Genomic DNA, 14,165 nt, shown 5'->3' with positions numbered 1-14,165 from the left:
TGGACGAGACGCGTCAACTTGAAACTTAATTTTCAACTGCTACAGTAACTTCAGTAATTTAGCTTGTAGTGTGAATATGCTGTTCCCTTTTCCTCACCTGGGCCACATAGGACAGGTCTGAGATGAGGGAGAAGCTGTCCACCTCTCCTCGGCTGATGTATGTCTGAAGTAAAACATTGATCTTGCCATAGCCGTTCTCGACCCCGCCTGCAGCCGGCAGCTCACAGTAGTTACACAGCAACTGTTCCAGCTCCTCCATCTCCTCATCACGAACCTGTCAACACACACCACCAACATAATGCACTGATGCAAATTTTCATATTATGATAGAGTTCTTCGTGGATAAGCATATTTTAACTAAATACATACTATAATATAGACTTCAGGGGTGACTACAGTGATAATTACAAATTGTATCTTTTAACACAACTTGTTATGGAGATATTTTGGTTAAATCTAAGTGCTTTACTGAAGCTCTGGCAGCTGCTGCTGCATATGTATGATGACCTCTCACCTTAAGCTGTTCAAACTCTTCAGCCTTGGACACAATACTGAGGATGTCAGCTTCGGTTCGCTGAGAGTTGAAAAGTTCATTGAAAGTCTTCACAGAAAGAGGGAAATGGAATATAAGGGGTTAATGACAGTTTTGATCAGGACAAGTCTGAAGCAGTGATGGACACTAAATATGGTATAAATACACTTTGTAACTTAACATGTCTTAACTGTGTGGTTTTGGTTTTGCCATCCGCTTTTTAAAAAGGTTTTTAGTATTTAAACACACAAAAAAAAACATCTAAACACAAAACACTGCACAGCCCTGCGTGTCTCTTCTGATGTAAGAGTAGCCTGAGTACTGTTAAGAAAACTGAGTCTTGCTCTGTGGTGTTGTATCTGGTGTAGAAGTAAGTCTTGCTCTGTGGTGTTGTGTCTGGTCTAGAAATGAGTCCACCTCTATGGTGTTGTATCTGATGTAGAAGTGGCTGGCAGTCCTGCCCAAGTCAGTGCAGGCATAGTAGCCAGTGCGCTCCTCGAAGCGGATCATCCTGGCCTTATCCAACTTTCTGCCGGACTCAACCACAAGCTCCTTCCTGTAGAGCTCCAAGCCAGGATCCATCTGAAATAAACAACAACATTTAAGTATATGTAAATACACAGACTGATGTATGTTACACATACATTTTTGTGTTATGTCCTGTCATTTCTCCCTTAGACTTGTTTTTGCCTTAAATATAACTAATTAAGTGACTAAAAAATAATAATAAACAACCTCTACATCCTTCTTCATGACCCTTTAAAAGCAGAACTGTAAAAAAACAACAATCATAACTGGAAATATTTGACATAAGCTACTGTGTCAGTCTGACTCAGATTAAAATTCTATAAAATCTATATCATTTTTAAAACGTTTTTGCTGTTTCCTTTATTATTATTTTTGAGCACAGTCAATATTACTAAGGTGACTCATGCAGATAGGCAGAATAAAAATAGATTACGTTCTGGATCACTAACCTGATAGGCCTTGTGGTTGATACCATAGGCCAATGGGTTGGCCCTCATGCGAACATAGAGGTAAGTGTAACTGAGCCACTTTACTGCCTCCTCCACATTGGTGACTGTCCCCAGAGCAATCTGAATCCCAGAGAGAAAAGAAAAGACAAAATCCTCACACACAGCCACTAATCAGTGGTCTCTGTCACCATCTAGTGGACAACCAGGAGACCTACTCTTTCCAACAACACTGTTAGACGTCTTAATGCTGCAACATGCTTTGGACCACAATGCACAGCCAAACACAAACAATGGAAAACAATGGACTGACTGATAAGTCAGCTAATGTGCTAATAAGGAGTCCTTCATCAGAGACACAACATTTAATCATCAAATTAGCAGCTTAGAAGATAAGCTATTTTCTTGCCTGTTTTGTTTTTACATTTTATTTTCTGGGGGACTTTGTTTTCCTGCTGATTGTTGGGCATCATGCTGAAATGCATCAGCAGATTTCATTATATAAAATGAAACCACAAAAAAATAGGTGACTCCTATTTCTATTAACCTTGATTTGTTTGGGAAACACAACAGTTCCCATAAACGTATAACCAATAAATTACATGTTAGTCCATCACTTAGTGAGGTGTTGATAAAAAGATGTTAAATACATATGTTGAATACCAATATTTCAAACTAGATTACACCTTCAACTGTAATGAAAACCCCCCACAAATGCATAAGAAATCATCAGTAATGTTTATATAATGACTAAGTGGATACAAACAAATTCTAGAAATGTTAAAACAGTCTGATACATTAAGGAAACTGTACCAATTTACTGTAATGCAGCCTTTAAAACCAGGACTAATTTAATATTGCAATATTAAGATATCCAAAATATAAGACAATATATAATATTGATATATTTTGTGTACTCTTACTGTACTGGGAGAATCTATTGCCCAGTCATACCACACAGGTTGTTACAGTTTTTTATCAACATCATACAGGATGACGCAGAATTTTTTTTACATTGAAACCCTTCATCTCCACAACTTTTTTTCTTTTTTTAAAAGGAAAGAAAATCATTTTCCATCCAGACTGAAAGAATAAAGAAAACATTAATATTAGTGCTGTCCACACAGGGCTTATGGAGACTGACCTCAGCATTGAGGTTGTCTGCCAGGCTGTCGAGGAACTGACTCTCGATGGGGTTTTGCTGGGTGAGCAGGGTCAAGTAGTGGCTCAGTTTGTCATGGGTGGTGATGATAGTGCCCTCACCATACTTGTCAAACTGGGGGCGACCTGCACGCCCGAAAATCTGCATAACATCCAGGATACCCAGATCCACCAGGGTACCACGCTTGGCATCATAGATTTGAGTACCCTGGTAGACACACAAGAACCAGAAGTGACTCCTAAGAAACATATTAAAACATTTCTGTGAACATCTCATTACATATGAGTAAAAGGGGCTCATTTAAAATACAATAAGGATGACCAAATACCTTTGTTTATTATATATGGTGAGTGCTAATTCATATGTAAAAAAAAAAGCAAAAAAAGATGTCTATTCAATTTGAAAAGCATTACAGGTGCATCTAAATAAATTAGAATATTGTAGAAAAGTTTATTTATGTCAGTATTTAAATTCAAAAAGTGAAAATAACACATTATATATATCCATTACACATATAATGAAACTTTTTATGTCTTCATTTATTTAATTTCCTCTTATTAAAATGATTATGGCTTACATTTAATGAACTAAAATTAAGTGTCTCAAAAATGATTTAATATTACAAAAGACCCATTTTAAAAAGTATGTTTAATCTGGAAATGTTGGTCTCTGAAAAGTATGTCCATCTATATGACTCAATACTTGGTTTGGGCTTTTTGACTTGAACTACTGGAAATGGACTTTTCATCATATTCTAATTTATTGAGATGCACCTGTACTATAAAGAGACTAAAAAACAGCGACTTGCTAACATGAACTAATGCCACTGTAAGTGTAAGCAAGTTAAAGGCTGCCATCGTTGATAGGATTGTGCATTTAATGGTATGCTTAGTTAAGGTATGGGTTTGAAGATTTGATGCAAGCAAGAGTCAATTAAAATATTCTTTTTTTAACATTTGTTTTCATTCTACAATGCTATGATTTAGCATTTTATAATGTTTAGATTCTTTACTATGAAGACATTTATTTTAAAATTGTGTGTCTAAAAAAAATATCCATTTTGTAATGCTACTTTTATTATTTAAAGTCTGGCAATGTTCTATATTTTTTCTTATTGTTACTTTATGTAATGCAGGCTCAAACAACAATAAATGAATAATACTGACAAGTACTGTGTGTATCCAAAGCCTGAAATATCTTGTTCCATAGAGGTCCATTGTTGAATCATAACACGTCAATGAGCTACACTTGCATTGGGAGACATGTTCCTTCACTACCATGTAGTTTGTAGTTGGACAATTCCTTCCTGTTTGAAAAAATATGTGTAAAATACTACAGTGGCCACCTGTTTAATAAAAATTGCTGACAAAAAAATACTTAATTGTTTTAAAAGATTTACAGCTTCATTTAAAACAAATAGAGTTGGGGTTCAGAGCCTATAAAAACGAGTTTTAAGGTGCTTGATTATTCAATTACTACATGACTTCAGTAGGGTATAATGCCAAACAAACTTCCAATGAATGAAATTACAACAATTAAACTGGCTTTTTCGGCCCAGGACAGTTGCTTACTTACATAATGTGCAATGCAATAAAAGGAACAACAAACAAACAAAGTAAAAAAGTAGAACCTTGATGATGACTGCGTGGGCCGGCAGGTTCACTCCCCAAGCCAGGGTGGCAGTACAGACGAGAACCTTGAGATGGCCTTTGGAGAACATGCTCTCCATCATGCTGCGGTCAGACCGCAGCATGCCAGCATGATGGATCCCAAAGCCTTCTGGGAACATCTCCTTCATCTGCTTGTTTCTGGAGCGCTGGATCTGAACGAGGTGGTAAGAGAGGTTAGTTAGAAGTTAGAAAAAAAGGTAAGAAAGGTCCTTGAGGGAAAGCAACTGTAACATGTGGGAGCCCAGATCTGACATCCTGTTGGACTGCACAGAAACACGACACTCAGCTCTCTGAACGATCTCGCACTCGCGCACGCACGCACGCACGCACGCACGCACGCACGCACGCACGCACGCACGCACACGCACACGCACACGCACACACACAAACACACACGCACACACACACACACACACACACACACACACACTCCGATTGAGATGTGTGACTGAGAGTAGGGCTGTGACCTGGCCGGTTTTGAGGGGAGTCCTCATCACTGGACTTTATCTCTCTCTCTGGGCATCTAAATAGAGGTCAGCGGCCAGCACTCCTCTGCACTGCAAAGAGAAAGCCCATTACTGCCAGCAGCTGTCTGCCTCACACAAACACTGTCTGAGTGTTTGGGCTGCAATGACTGTCTGGATTTGTATGCAAACCTTGTAGTTCTACCTTGAGGTGGAGGAGGCTTTAAGTAACCGACTGTCCACGAGTATACTGAAAATTACATACAGGTGCATCTCAATAAATTAGAATATGATGGAAAAGTCCATTTCCAGTAGTTCAAGTCAAATAGCCCCAACCAAGTATTGAGTCATATAGATGACACTTTTCAGAGGCCAACATTTCCATATTAAACATACTTTTTAAAATTGCTCTTTTGTAATATTAAACATATTTTGAGACACTGAATTTTAGGTCTTCATTAAATGTAAGCCATAACTTATTATAATATGAATAAATTTAATAAATTAAGACATTAAATGATTCATTCTGTGCGTAATGAATCTATATAATGTGGCATTTCAACTTTTTGTTGAAATTACTGATATAAATAAACTTTCTACAATAATCTAATTTATTGAGATGCACCTGTAAAGTGCTACAGAAGTAAATATTTTCTTCCTAAATATGAAAACAATAAATAACTTTAGTCAATATAGTTTAGTATAAGACTTTCAAATAAATAATTTCCACTAGACAAGTTGCTGTTGTTATTCCTCTGCCTATCTTACTAATAGCTAAATAAATAACTTACTTTACATCACAAACTATGCAAAACATTTCCAAAAACATCATTCATGACAGACCACCCTAATGTCAAACTCTGGATTTGACTATTTCAATTTATTTGTTAAACTAAAATATTCCATCCTAAGTTCTCCAACCAAAAAAAAAATGTGTTGTTTCTCATTTTAGAAACACTTTAGATTTGTTTAATTTTTTGTTCTGGCACCTCTATTGACATGATGGTATTGTTTGTAAGTGCCCTCCAAAAGTGTTTGATCATTTAAAGAAGAACAACTTGGTTAAAGTAAGCAAATGATCACGGTTATAAAAACAAACCAACTGTCTGCAGGAAATCTGACATTGCTGTATGTTTGGTAAAGCTTTGTAAAAAAAAGAAAGAAAAATAATTAATTTGAGTTGCTACTCATTCCCATTGTTGGCTTCAGGAGGGTGTAGACAAAATCAAACCGTGTGCACAGACAAACCAGTATGAGATGCTAGTGCTGATTCAAGGACTTGATCCCTCACTGGCTTCCAACCTATAATCATTGATATTTAGTTTGATGGGGCAAAGCTAGAAGCATGCTGATTTCATCACGGTACTGCCGGACTCATATCACATTCTGGCCCTTTAGTTCAGGCAGAATTGGTTGACTTTGAATGAATTTATACCTTCAAGGGTGTATGACGGTATGTATGACTTCTGGCGTCTCTCAGCTCTCTATGAAACACACTTTAAGCCATAGATGTGGTCAGACAACATGAAACATTACCTTTAATAGTTTACACATGTAAGTGTAGCATATTCCCTCTTCATAACTATTGATCTGGTAGGGCATATACATTGTAATGCCGATCCCCTTTCATTTAAATGCTTTGTGCAGTGATTTATTCAGATGGCAACATCATAAAAATGACAAAATAGCACAAAAAGCAATGCTATCTAAAGCCATATGTCCTAAAACTAAGGCAAAGTGTTGCCTGGTGGGAGTCACTGTGCTGTTGAGATCCACATGAGCCAGGGAAGGTAGGTCATTGAAATGCTCTGGCTGAGGCTTTGCTTTGAGGTGTCAGAGTGTGTTACAGCCATACTTCCAGCATCTAATTGAAGGTGAGTTAGCTCTGATGTCTGCTGTGCCATGGCTGCATTTGAGATGGCAGTGACCTAAGCTCCTGATCAGGTCCCATTAGGCCCTGCCACTCGCTGCTGCTCCTGCTGCAGAGCTCACTATGTCCACAGACAGCCATCTGCCAGCTCCACTCACCGTCTGTCATTGCTGTGACTGTAAAGAACATCAGCCAAAACCAGAGCTGAAATAAACTATTCAGGAGGTTGTCAAACCTTCTTTAAGGACCACTAAATAGAGGTAGGTGTAACTAACTGGTTTTACATATCTGACGATTTAATTTGAGTACTCATAGATCCCTGATCCTTTCATTAAGGGTGTACAGGAGAGACAAAAGCAATTTTAGATATGTACAAGCATCAGTATTATGATGCAGCAAATTACAGTTTCAAAGCTAAGATCTCAAAGTGTAAAATCACATAAAAAATGTGGCAAATGAGAGCCGAGCTGTGTGTTGTTGAGTGGCAGATAGGTGTCCGCTGTCTCACACATCCCTACCAACACTGACTGTCATGAGCACCACCAACAGTCATTTACTTTGGGAAATTGTGGCAGGACGACTAATTGTTGATTTCATTTAGTGGCCCTTGATAGTCATAATGTTTGGTGCTCAGAGAGGCTGGTTGTTAATGCTGGATAGGCAGGAGAGAGTGGGAGGATGAGTTTCCACTCACATCCACTCTACTCCACTTTACTATCACGATCTGCCTCTGTCTCTTAATATTCCATTCTATTTCAGCTCCATCTATGGTGGATATTTACTAAACCTACTGCAAACCATTGTCAGCAGTGGACAATTCACAGCAGTATGTTTTTACAGTTTAATGAGATATTTAGTGAGCTTAGTCATCTGGTTTATCTACATCATCTACAATGTCATTTAGCAGACACTTTTATCCAAAGTGACGTACATTTGAGAGTTGATACAACACAAGCAAGGATGAAGTCAAGAAACAACACAAGAATAAGTGCCATGGGTGAAGTTTGAGTCCATTAGGACGTAAGTGCTTTTAGGTTGTGTGTGTGCTTTTATAGTTCTCATCTGTATAGATTATGTGTAAAGGTGTTCAGTTAAGAGCTGGGTCTTTAGTCCCTACTTAAAGAATGAGAGGGATTTAGAAGATCGGATGGACTTTGGAAGTTAGTTCCACCACCGGGGAACTAATGAGGAGAAGAGTCTGGTTTGAGACGCGGAGCCCTTCACCGGTGGTGGAGCCAGACGTCTTTCACTGGAAGAGTGTAGTGGGCGAGAGGGTTTGTGGACCTGAACAAAGGAGTTTAGGTAGGCAGGAGCTGTGCCAGTTGCTGTTTTGTAAGCAAGAGACAAGGCTTTGAATTTAATGCAGGCTGTGACCGGGAGCCAGTGCAGAGAGATGAGTAGGGGCGTGTCATGTGGTTGAAGACCAAGGCACACAGAGATATGAGACTGTAAGGTCACTTGGTGGGAAGGACAGGAACAACTGGGCATCGTCAGCGTAACTGTGTTATGAGAAGCCATGATTGTGGATGATTATGCCAAGTGAGGCGGTGTAAACTGAAAAGAGAAGGGGGCCTAAAACTGACCCTTGAGGCACCTCAGTGGATAGGTTCTGTAGTTTGGACACTTCCCCCTTCCAAGATACTTTGAAAGACTTTGCATCAACTGCCACATTCCCCCAATTACAAGCAATGGAACACGTTGCTGCTGCAGTTGTAGATTCTAAATGTTGTTTTCAGTAACTGTGGAAATATCAGTTAATTTTTTAATTCTGTCAGCTAAAGATAAACATGAGAGATTAAAATAAAAAGGGCTCTCCGAGTAGGAGACATCAGTCTGGGTGATTTTCTTAATTCTTAAACTTTTAAAACTCTTTTTTCATTTCACTGTTGCTGTCAACATGTGCCCCTGACATATGTCTTTGCCCATCTCCCTCAGCCCCAGGAGCACCGTCTTCCAATCTTCCCATGCAAATTATTTTGAACAGGCACTAGTATTTTACAAATACCAATCTGTCAAACAGCAGTAAGTACATTCTGGTGCCTGAACGCAAGAAAGTTGCCCCAGACACAACGACAAGGCTTTACTGTGAAATACAGAGCTTTTTCTGGTGACCATAGACTTCATCTGCATTCTGTGAATGTTTGGCAAGGCCTTGAATGTAACAGTCTTTCATTTATAATGAATGTATGATGTAAAAGTCCTGCACTTCAGCTTTAAGTATTTAATTGGCTTCAATCATATTGCAGTAGACTGGACCTGATGTTCCATTAAAAGTCTACAAAAATGCAAGTCATTTGGGGGGCAACAACGGCAACCATTAAAGCTGTAATGGTTCCATTACTTATCGACCATGACCTAGTAGACTAGATGCAGTCATGTAACTAGAGGGGCACTCATAGACCACACAGATGCTGCACAAATTCCCTATCTTGTAATATTAACGAAAGTGACATTTTTTGTGTGTATTCCTCCTGTGATTCATATTCTCTCCCAAATTTAATGGGTTCTTTCTTGACCTGTGCAATACCCTTCCAGCAAGTATCGTGAAAATTGTCCCAGTAGTTTTCCTGTAATCCTGCTTACAGGCAGACAGATAGACAAACCAAACCAAACCAAAAGCATAAGCTCCTTGGTGCAGGTAATATAATGAAAAAAATGTAATTTGGCTGGTTACCGCCTAAAGAAGAGCCACAAATATCTCCCTACCCCCAACGTCCACAAGACGCCACATCTCATTCTGGCTCCATTGCAGCTCCCAAAGATGATCTAGTGCCCCTGAAGCCAGTGTCTCACTGGCAGCTCTTCAATCTGCTCTGCTGTCCTTACATGGCAGATATGTCATGCTTTCATCTCTGAAGCAAGAAGTTGCTAATATACAGAAATGTGTGTTTATTATAATTTAAATAAAATTAATATTGGACTTAACATATATGCCTGAGGAGTAATTTATCTCTTTGGTCTATGTCACTTGCAGCTGTGTCTGTAACACAGGCGAGGGGCTGCTCTGGTTTTCTTATGCTCATATAAAGATATTCAGAAAATTATACATACAAAGACAATCCAGTGTGCTGTGTACAAAAGTATTTAAGTACAGCACATAGTTTTTAACTTGTTTGTGACACACAAAATATCGTCAAAATATCTCAAAACAATGTTGGAAATGTGTTGGAAAGGAGCTGTGGAATAGGGGCTTTAAGTTTAACAAAGCTGTAATATGTGAAGTAGCATCACAGGTGATATGTATTTGATATGAGTGTCTTGTTTGACCTTTGCGTAGACAAAATAAAAATATACGAGTCCTGAACATGGTGGGTGTCACAGCAGAACAGTTAACACTCAACTCAGCCATTTAATGCTGATGAGGAAGTAATCAAAAGGGAAAATGGACTTGCTATGCACTACCATGACAAGGCTATGAGACTGCAGATGAGCTGCAATACTAAAATAGCCAGAGTGGATGGAAAGGTAGTGTGTTTTCTTTATGCTGTCCCACTATTTTACAAAGCTGTGTTTCTATTTAAGGCAACCATTTTCATGATATGTGTGTTAGTCACTACTCTCTTCCACCAGCCTTTGAGCTGCAGCTCATTGTTGTTGATCAGTGTACTGGGGAGCTGGCTTGGCACGGTGACAGGTTGTCACGGATCTGACACAATGAAAGGAATGGCGGTGGACTAGACTTGTAAAAATAGCACCAATGAAAGCAAACACAGACTTTAATGAGCCGACTGTGGTGTTGCTGTGGAGTCCCTGGAGGCTCTGCACTTACTGGCATCAGTGTGTCTGTATCAGGTGTATCTTGTCAAACAAAATGACATGAAAGCTGCACATCTAAAGATTACAGTGATGGGGAGTTTAAAGAAAAAGAAAAGCGAAGAGGTGTCAGTGCATCTGTACTATCTATCTCTACCGGTACAGTGCATCATCACTAACTAACAGTCCTTCCTAAGTAATATGCTTCCCTACCTTAACAGACATATCTTCCATACCACATGCCATAAAGGCCCACTCCTGAAACTCACATAGCCCTCAATGACATATGATGGGTCTGAAATATGATTTGTGTAATGGACTCATGGGACCACAAGGTGTCTCTTAACCTCCACAGAAGGAGTTTCTTTCTCCTCTGAGACCAGTCACGTGGTTTTATCTCTGAGAACTAGATATTAAAAAACACAGGAGACGGGGGGAGGTGAAGGGGAGAGGAGGAGGAGGAGGAAGAGGAAGGTAGAGGCTAGATTGTCAGAGTTGGAGCAAATGAAAGTCAAACAGGCTTTCGATACTCTCCGGGGAGATGTTCCCTCACATAGGTTTGGGTAATACGATACGCTTCCCGCCATCATTTATTTTGCTTCTTCCTAACATTTACATTCAAAAGATCCTAAAAATCTGTAGCGTCAAATCCAGATTTAATCTGATTCATATCTCGTTCAAATCAAATTAACAACCATGACGGAGACAAAACCTAAATGAATCCCTAGGCTGTCAAAATTCTATATTTTCTTTTAAAAAATTCCGATGACCAACCGATCAAACACATACACCGTAGTTTATTTTGATCTAGTCCCACATAAACGTGTTCGTACAAATATTCACTAGACCCCCAAATGTGGATTAATCTGCTGGTGAAGACATTCCCCAATCATGCACTATTTCTTCCCGTGTTCCTGAAACCTTTGTGATTTGTGAACCAATAAGCTCAGAGCTAAGACCCATAGAGAGGGTAGGGAAGTCAGAAAGTATTGAGAGATGAACATTGATTGTTTGACAATTGTTGACAATAGCAAATGCTGTATTCAGAATAATGTCACATGGACCATATGAATAAATGATATCACACTGTGGCTAAAATGATCAAAACATAGTTCTATGTATTGTAAAACTGAATATATCTGTAAAAAGTCAAATTTTGTTCACTGAAGATTGTGCAGCGAAATGTTCGGTGGACACAAGAACAAACAAGGAAAATACTAACAAAACATTGCCATGTTTGATGAGCAACAGAAAACAAATAACAAAACCTGTATTGTTCCACCACAGTGAAGTATCTCCATTGCTTTCTGAGTGGGATTAAGCAATAAAACAAATGCAGGAATCGGGGGACCAATTTGTTAGTAGAACTAGACATGAAGCAACTGATTGGAAAGAAAATGAATTGCCAATCATTTTGACTATAGATTAAAATTACATTCACTAGTTCCAGCATTTGAGTTGTCAGGACTTCCTGCTTTTTCATCTTGTGATAAAACTGTAAACTGAAACATATTCAAAGCGAAGACATCACTTTAGGATTCATGAAATTGTGATTGATAATTTTCCCTGTTTTCTAATATTTTATTGACTAAATGATTAGTCGAGAAGGTATTTGGGAAAAAATATTTACTTGCAGCCCTTTTTTTAAACGGTTAATCTCTTTTTTTTCATTAAATATTTGCCTCCTCAAAATTCGAGCTGTTGTACAATTAACATTTTAATGTGCAATTCAACATGCAACATGCAGTAATCACACTACAATTACTGTAAATGTTTGTTTACATATTTTAATACATTGGAATTTAACAGAATTTCTGTATTGTGTTTATAAAAACAAAATCTGGGGTGCATAATGCTTCTCATCAACATATTTGCTCATGTTAATTAGTGTGGCATGCACTGCACTCAGTTGGTTTTTAATGAGCTTGTCCTCTTAATATTATGAAACAAAAACGTTAGAATATGATGTATGTTGTTTCTGTACAACTGTGATCAAAAGGCAGGGCTGAAGACTGTTGTGTCTTTTTCTGAATGTTTTCATTATTTTACTCAACAGCACTTTATAATCATTTCTCACCAAAAACTGTTTTTAACAAGAATTGATTAGAGTGGGTGCATTAAGATATCTAAGCTTGATTGACAGCCTCTCCAACCCCCCGAGATTAAACCAATTAAATAACATTAGGAGAGAGAAAAATATAGTGGAATCACTTCTGACTTTCAAAGCTGGATAAATAAACGCTGAATTACATGACTGACCTTAGAGGTGCTTTATTTCACTGCATATGCATATTGAAGATTAAAAAACACCTATAAATATTAATGTGGGGCAATTTCCAGAGTGCAAATAAGCAGTGCATTATCTCTGTGTGGGCTTAGAGTGGAATCAGCCTGATGCCTCTTCCTTTGCTCGAGCAGGCCACACCGACAAACACTCAAAGACGGACTAATGGAGTGGATAATACTCATTATGTTGGGACACAGGCAAAAGAGCTAGGAGTGAATTAATGTACAGTTAGTGCATATACAACGAGATCCATTCATGTACATTTACTGTAGGAATTGCTTTTGAAGTACTGTTTAAAAGACTAACCAGGCCACAACGTACCATTTTTAGTCCCCCAACGTAATCTCTTGTCTCTATTTCCAGTTTAAGAAAGCATGAAAAGTGATCTGATTTGTATACATATCCCATTTAAATAGAGAAGAGATTAGAGCTGCATCAATCTTAGCTTAGCCCCAGGGACTGAAGGAAAAGGTTACTAAATTTATCACTCTGCCTTCTGTTGCAGGAGATTTAAATATGGGAGCTGGAGTCTGACTGACCATCCTCCAAGGGAGAACGTAGCTCCACCTCTGTGTCCTCTCACAGCAAAGAGACGATTAATTACACACGCAAAACCAGTGTCCTGCTCTCATGCCTGCCCACACATGCAATATGGCACCAAAACTGTGCTACATGGAGTGACAGTTATGATGAGCTGTGAAACAGTAAATCCAGCGTTTCCAGTCTTTTCTGTTATCATATCTGTTCTCTTTGGCTTTGCCATTTTAGTTATCACATCCGTATACTGTGCAGCTCTCTGTCTAAATGTGCAGCAGTGCAAAAATGTGGAGCAGGTTAGTCCCAGAAACAGAAAAGTCCAGAAGAACATGGAAAATTATTTCCATAGTTTTTATTTTACACCTAAAAATATATGACTTTGTCTTTGTCCCTCTGTGTCCCAGGCTCTTATATGGCTTTATGTTTTTTTAATGGCTTTATATGGTTTTATATGTAAAAACAAAAAGTCTGTGTAAATAGGTTGTTTCGCTGGTTGACACTTCTCTTTGACACGCTACAAAAAACACTGAAGCAAGCAAGCAAAAAAAACAAGGGACAAAGACTGAATCTACGACAAGATTCATAACATTCACACCAAATCAAAGCAGTTTAAGCTCATACACCGGAGAGGACTTTTAAAACCACACAATAGAGCCAACTCCACTAGGGGTCCTATTGCTCCCGCAATACTTGCTTACCAGTGAGGAGGATTTCAGACAGCAGAGTACACATGCTTTATACTTTGGCTTCGGAGCATATTTGAGTATGCATGTCCTGATTGGCTGGCTACATTTATGCAAATTTCAGTGAGCAAGTGTGTGCTTGTGATTTGAGGAGTGTGCTACCCATGAAGTCCAGTAGAGGGTTACAATCTCGTAACCTTTCTTATGTAAAAGTGTATGGTTGAACAAATATA

General features: G+C 38.6%; 1 protein-coding gene across 1 annotated transcript in view; it reads right to left on the bottom strand.

The window, feature by feature from the left end:
* ascc3 (activating signal cointegrator 1 complex subunit 3) overlaps positions 1-14,165 on the bottom strand; it is a 155,605-nt gene that overhangs the window by 53,158 nt on the left and 88,282 nt on the right. The window contains exons 15-20 of the mRNA XM_059339001.1: positions 4,299-4,490; positions 2,651-2,875; positions 1,510-1,629; positions 950-1,114; positions 515-601; positions 98-274 (exon numbers count right to left, since the gene is read on the bottom strand). Coding sequence (XP_059194984.1) covers positions 98-274; positions 515-601; positions 950-1,114; positions 1,510-1,629; positions 2,651-2,875; positions 4,299-4,490 — 966 coding nt within the window. The remainder of the gene's footprint in view (positions 1-97; positions 275-514; positions 602-949; positions 1,115-1,509; positions 1,630-2,650; positions 2,876-4,298; positions 4,491-14,165) is intronic.

The sequence above is a fragment of the Centropristis striata genome, chromosome 8 (genome assembly GCF_030273125.1).
Source record: "Centropristis striata isolate RG_2023a ecotype Rhode Island chromosome 8, C.striata_1.0, whole genome shotgun sequence".
In the NCBI taxonomy this organism is placed as follows: Eukaryota; Metazoa; Chordata; class Actinopteri; order Perciformes; family Serranidae; genus Centropristis; species Centropristis striata.
This window is presented reverse-complemented; position numbering and strand designations above follow the sequence as displayed.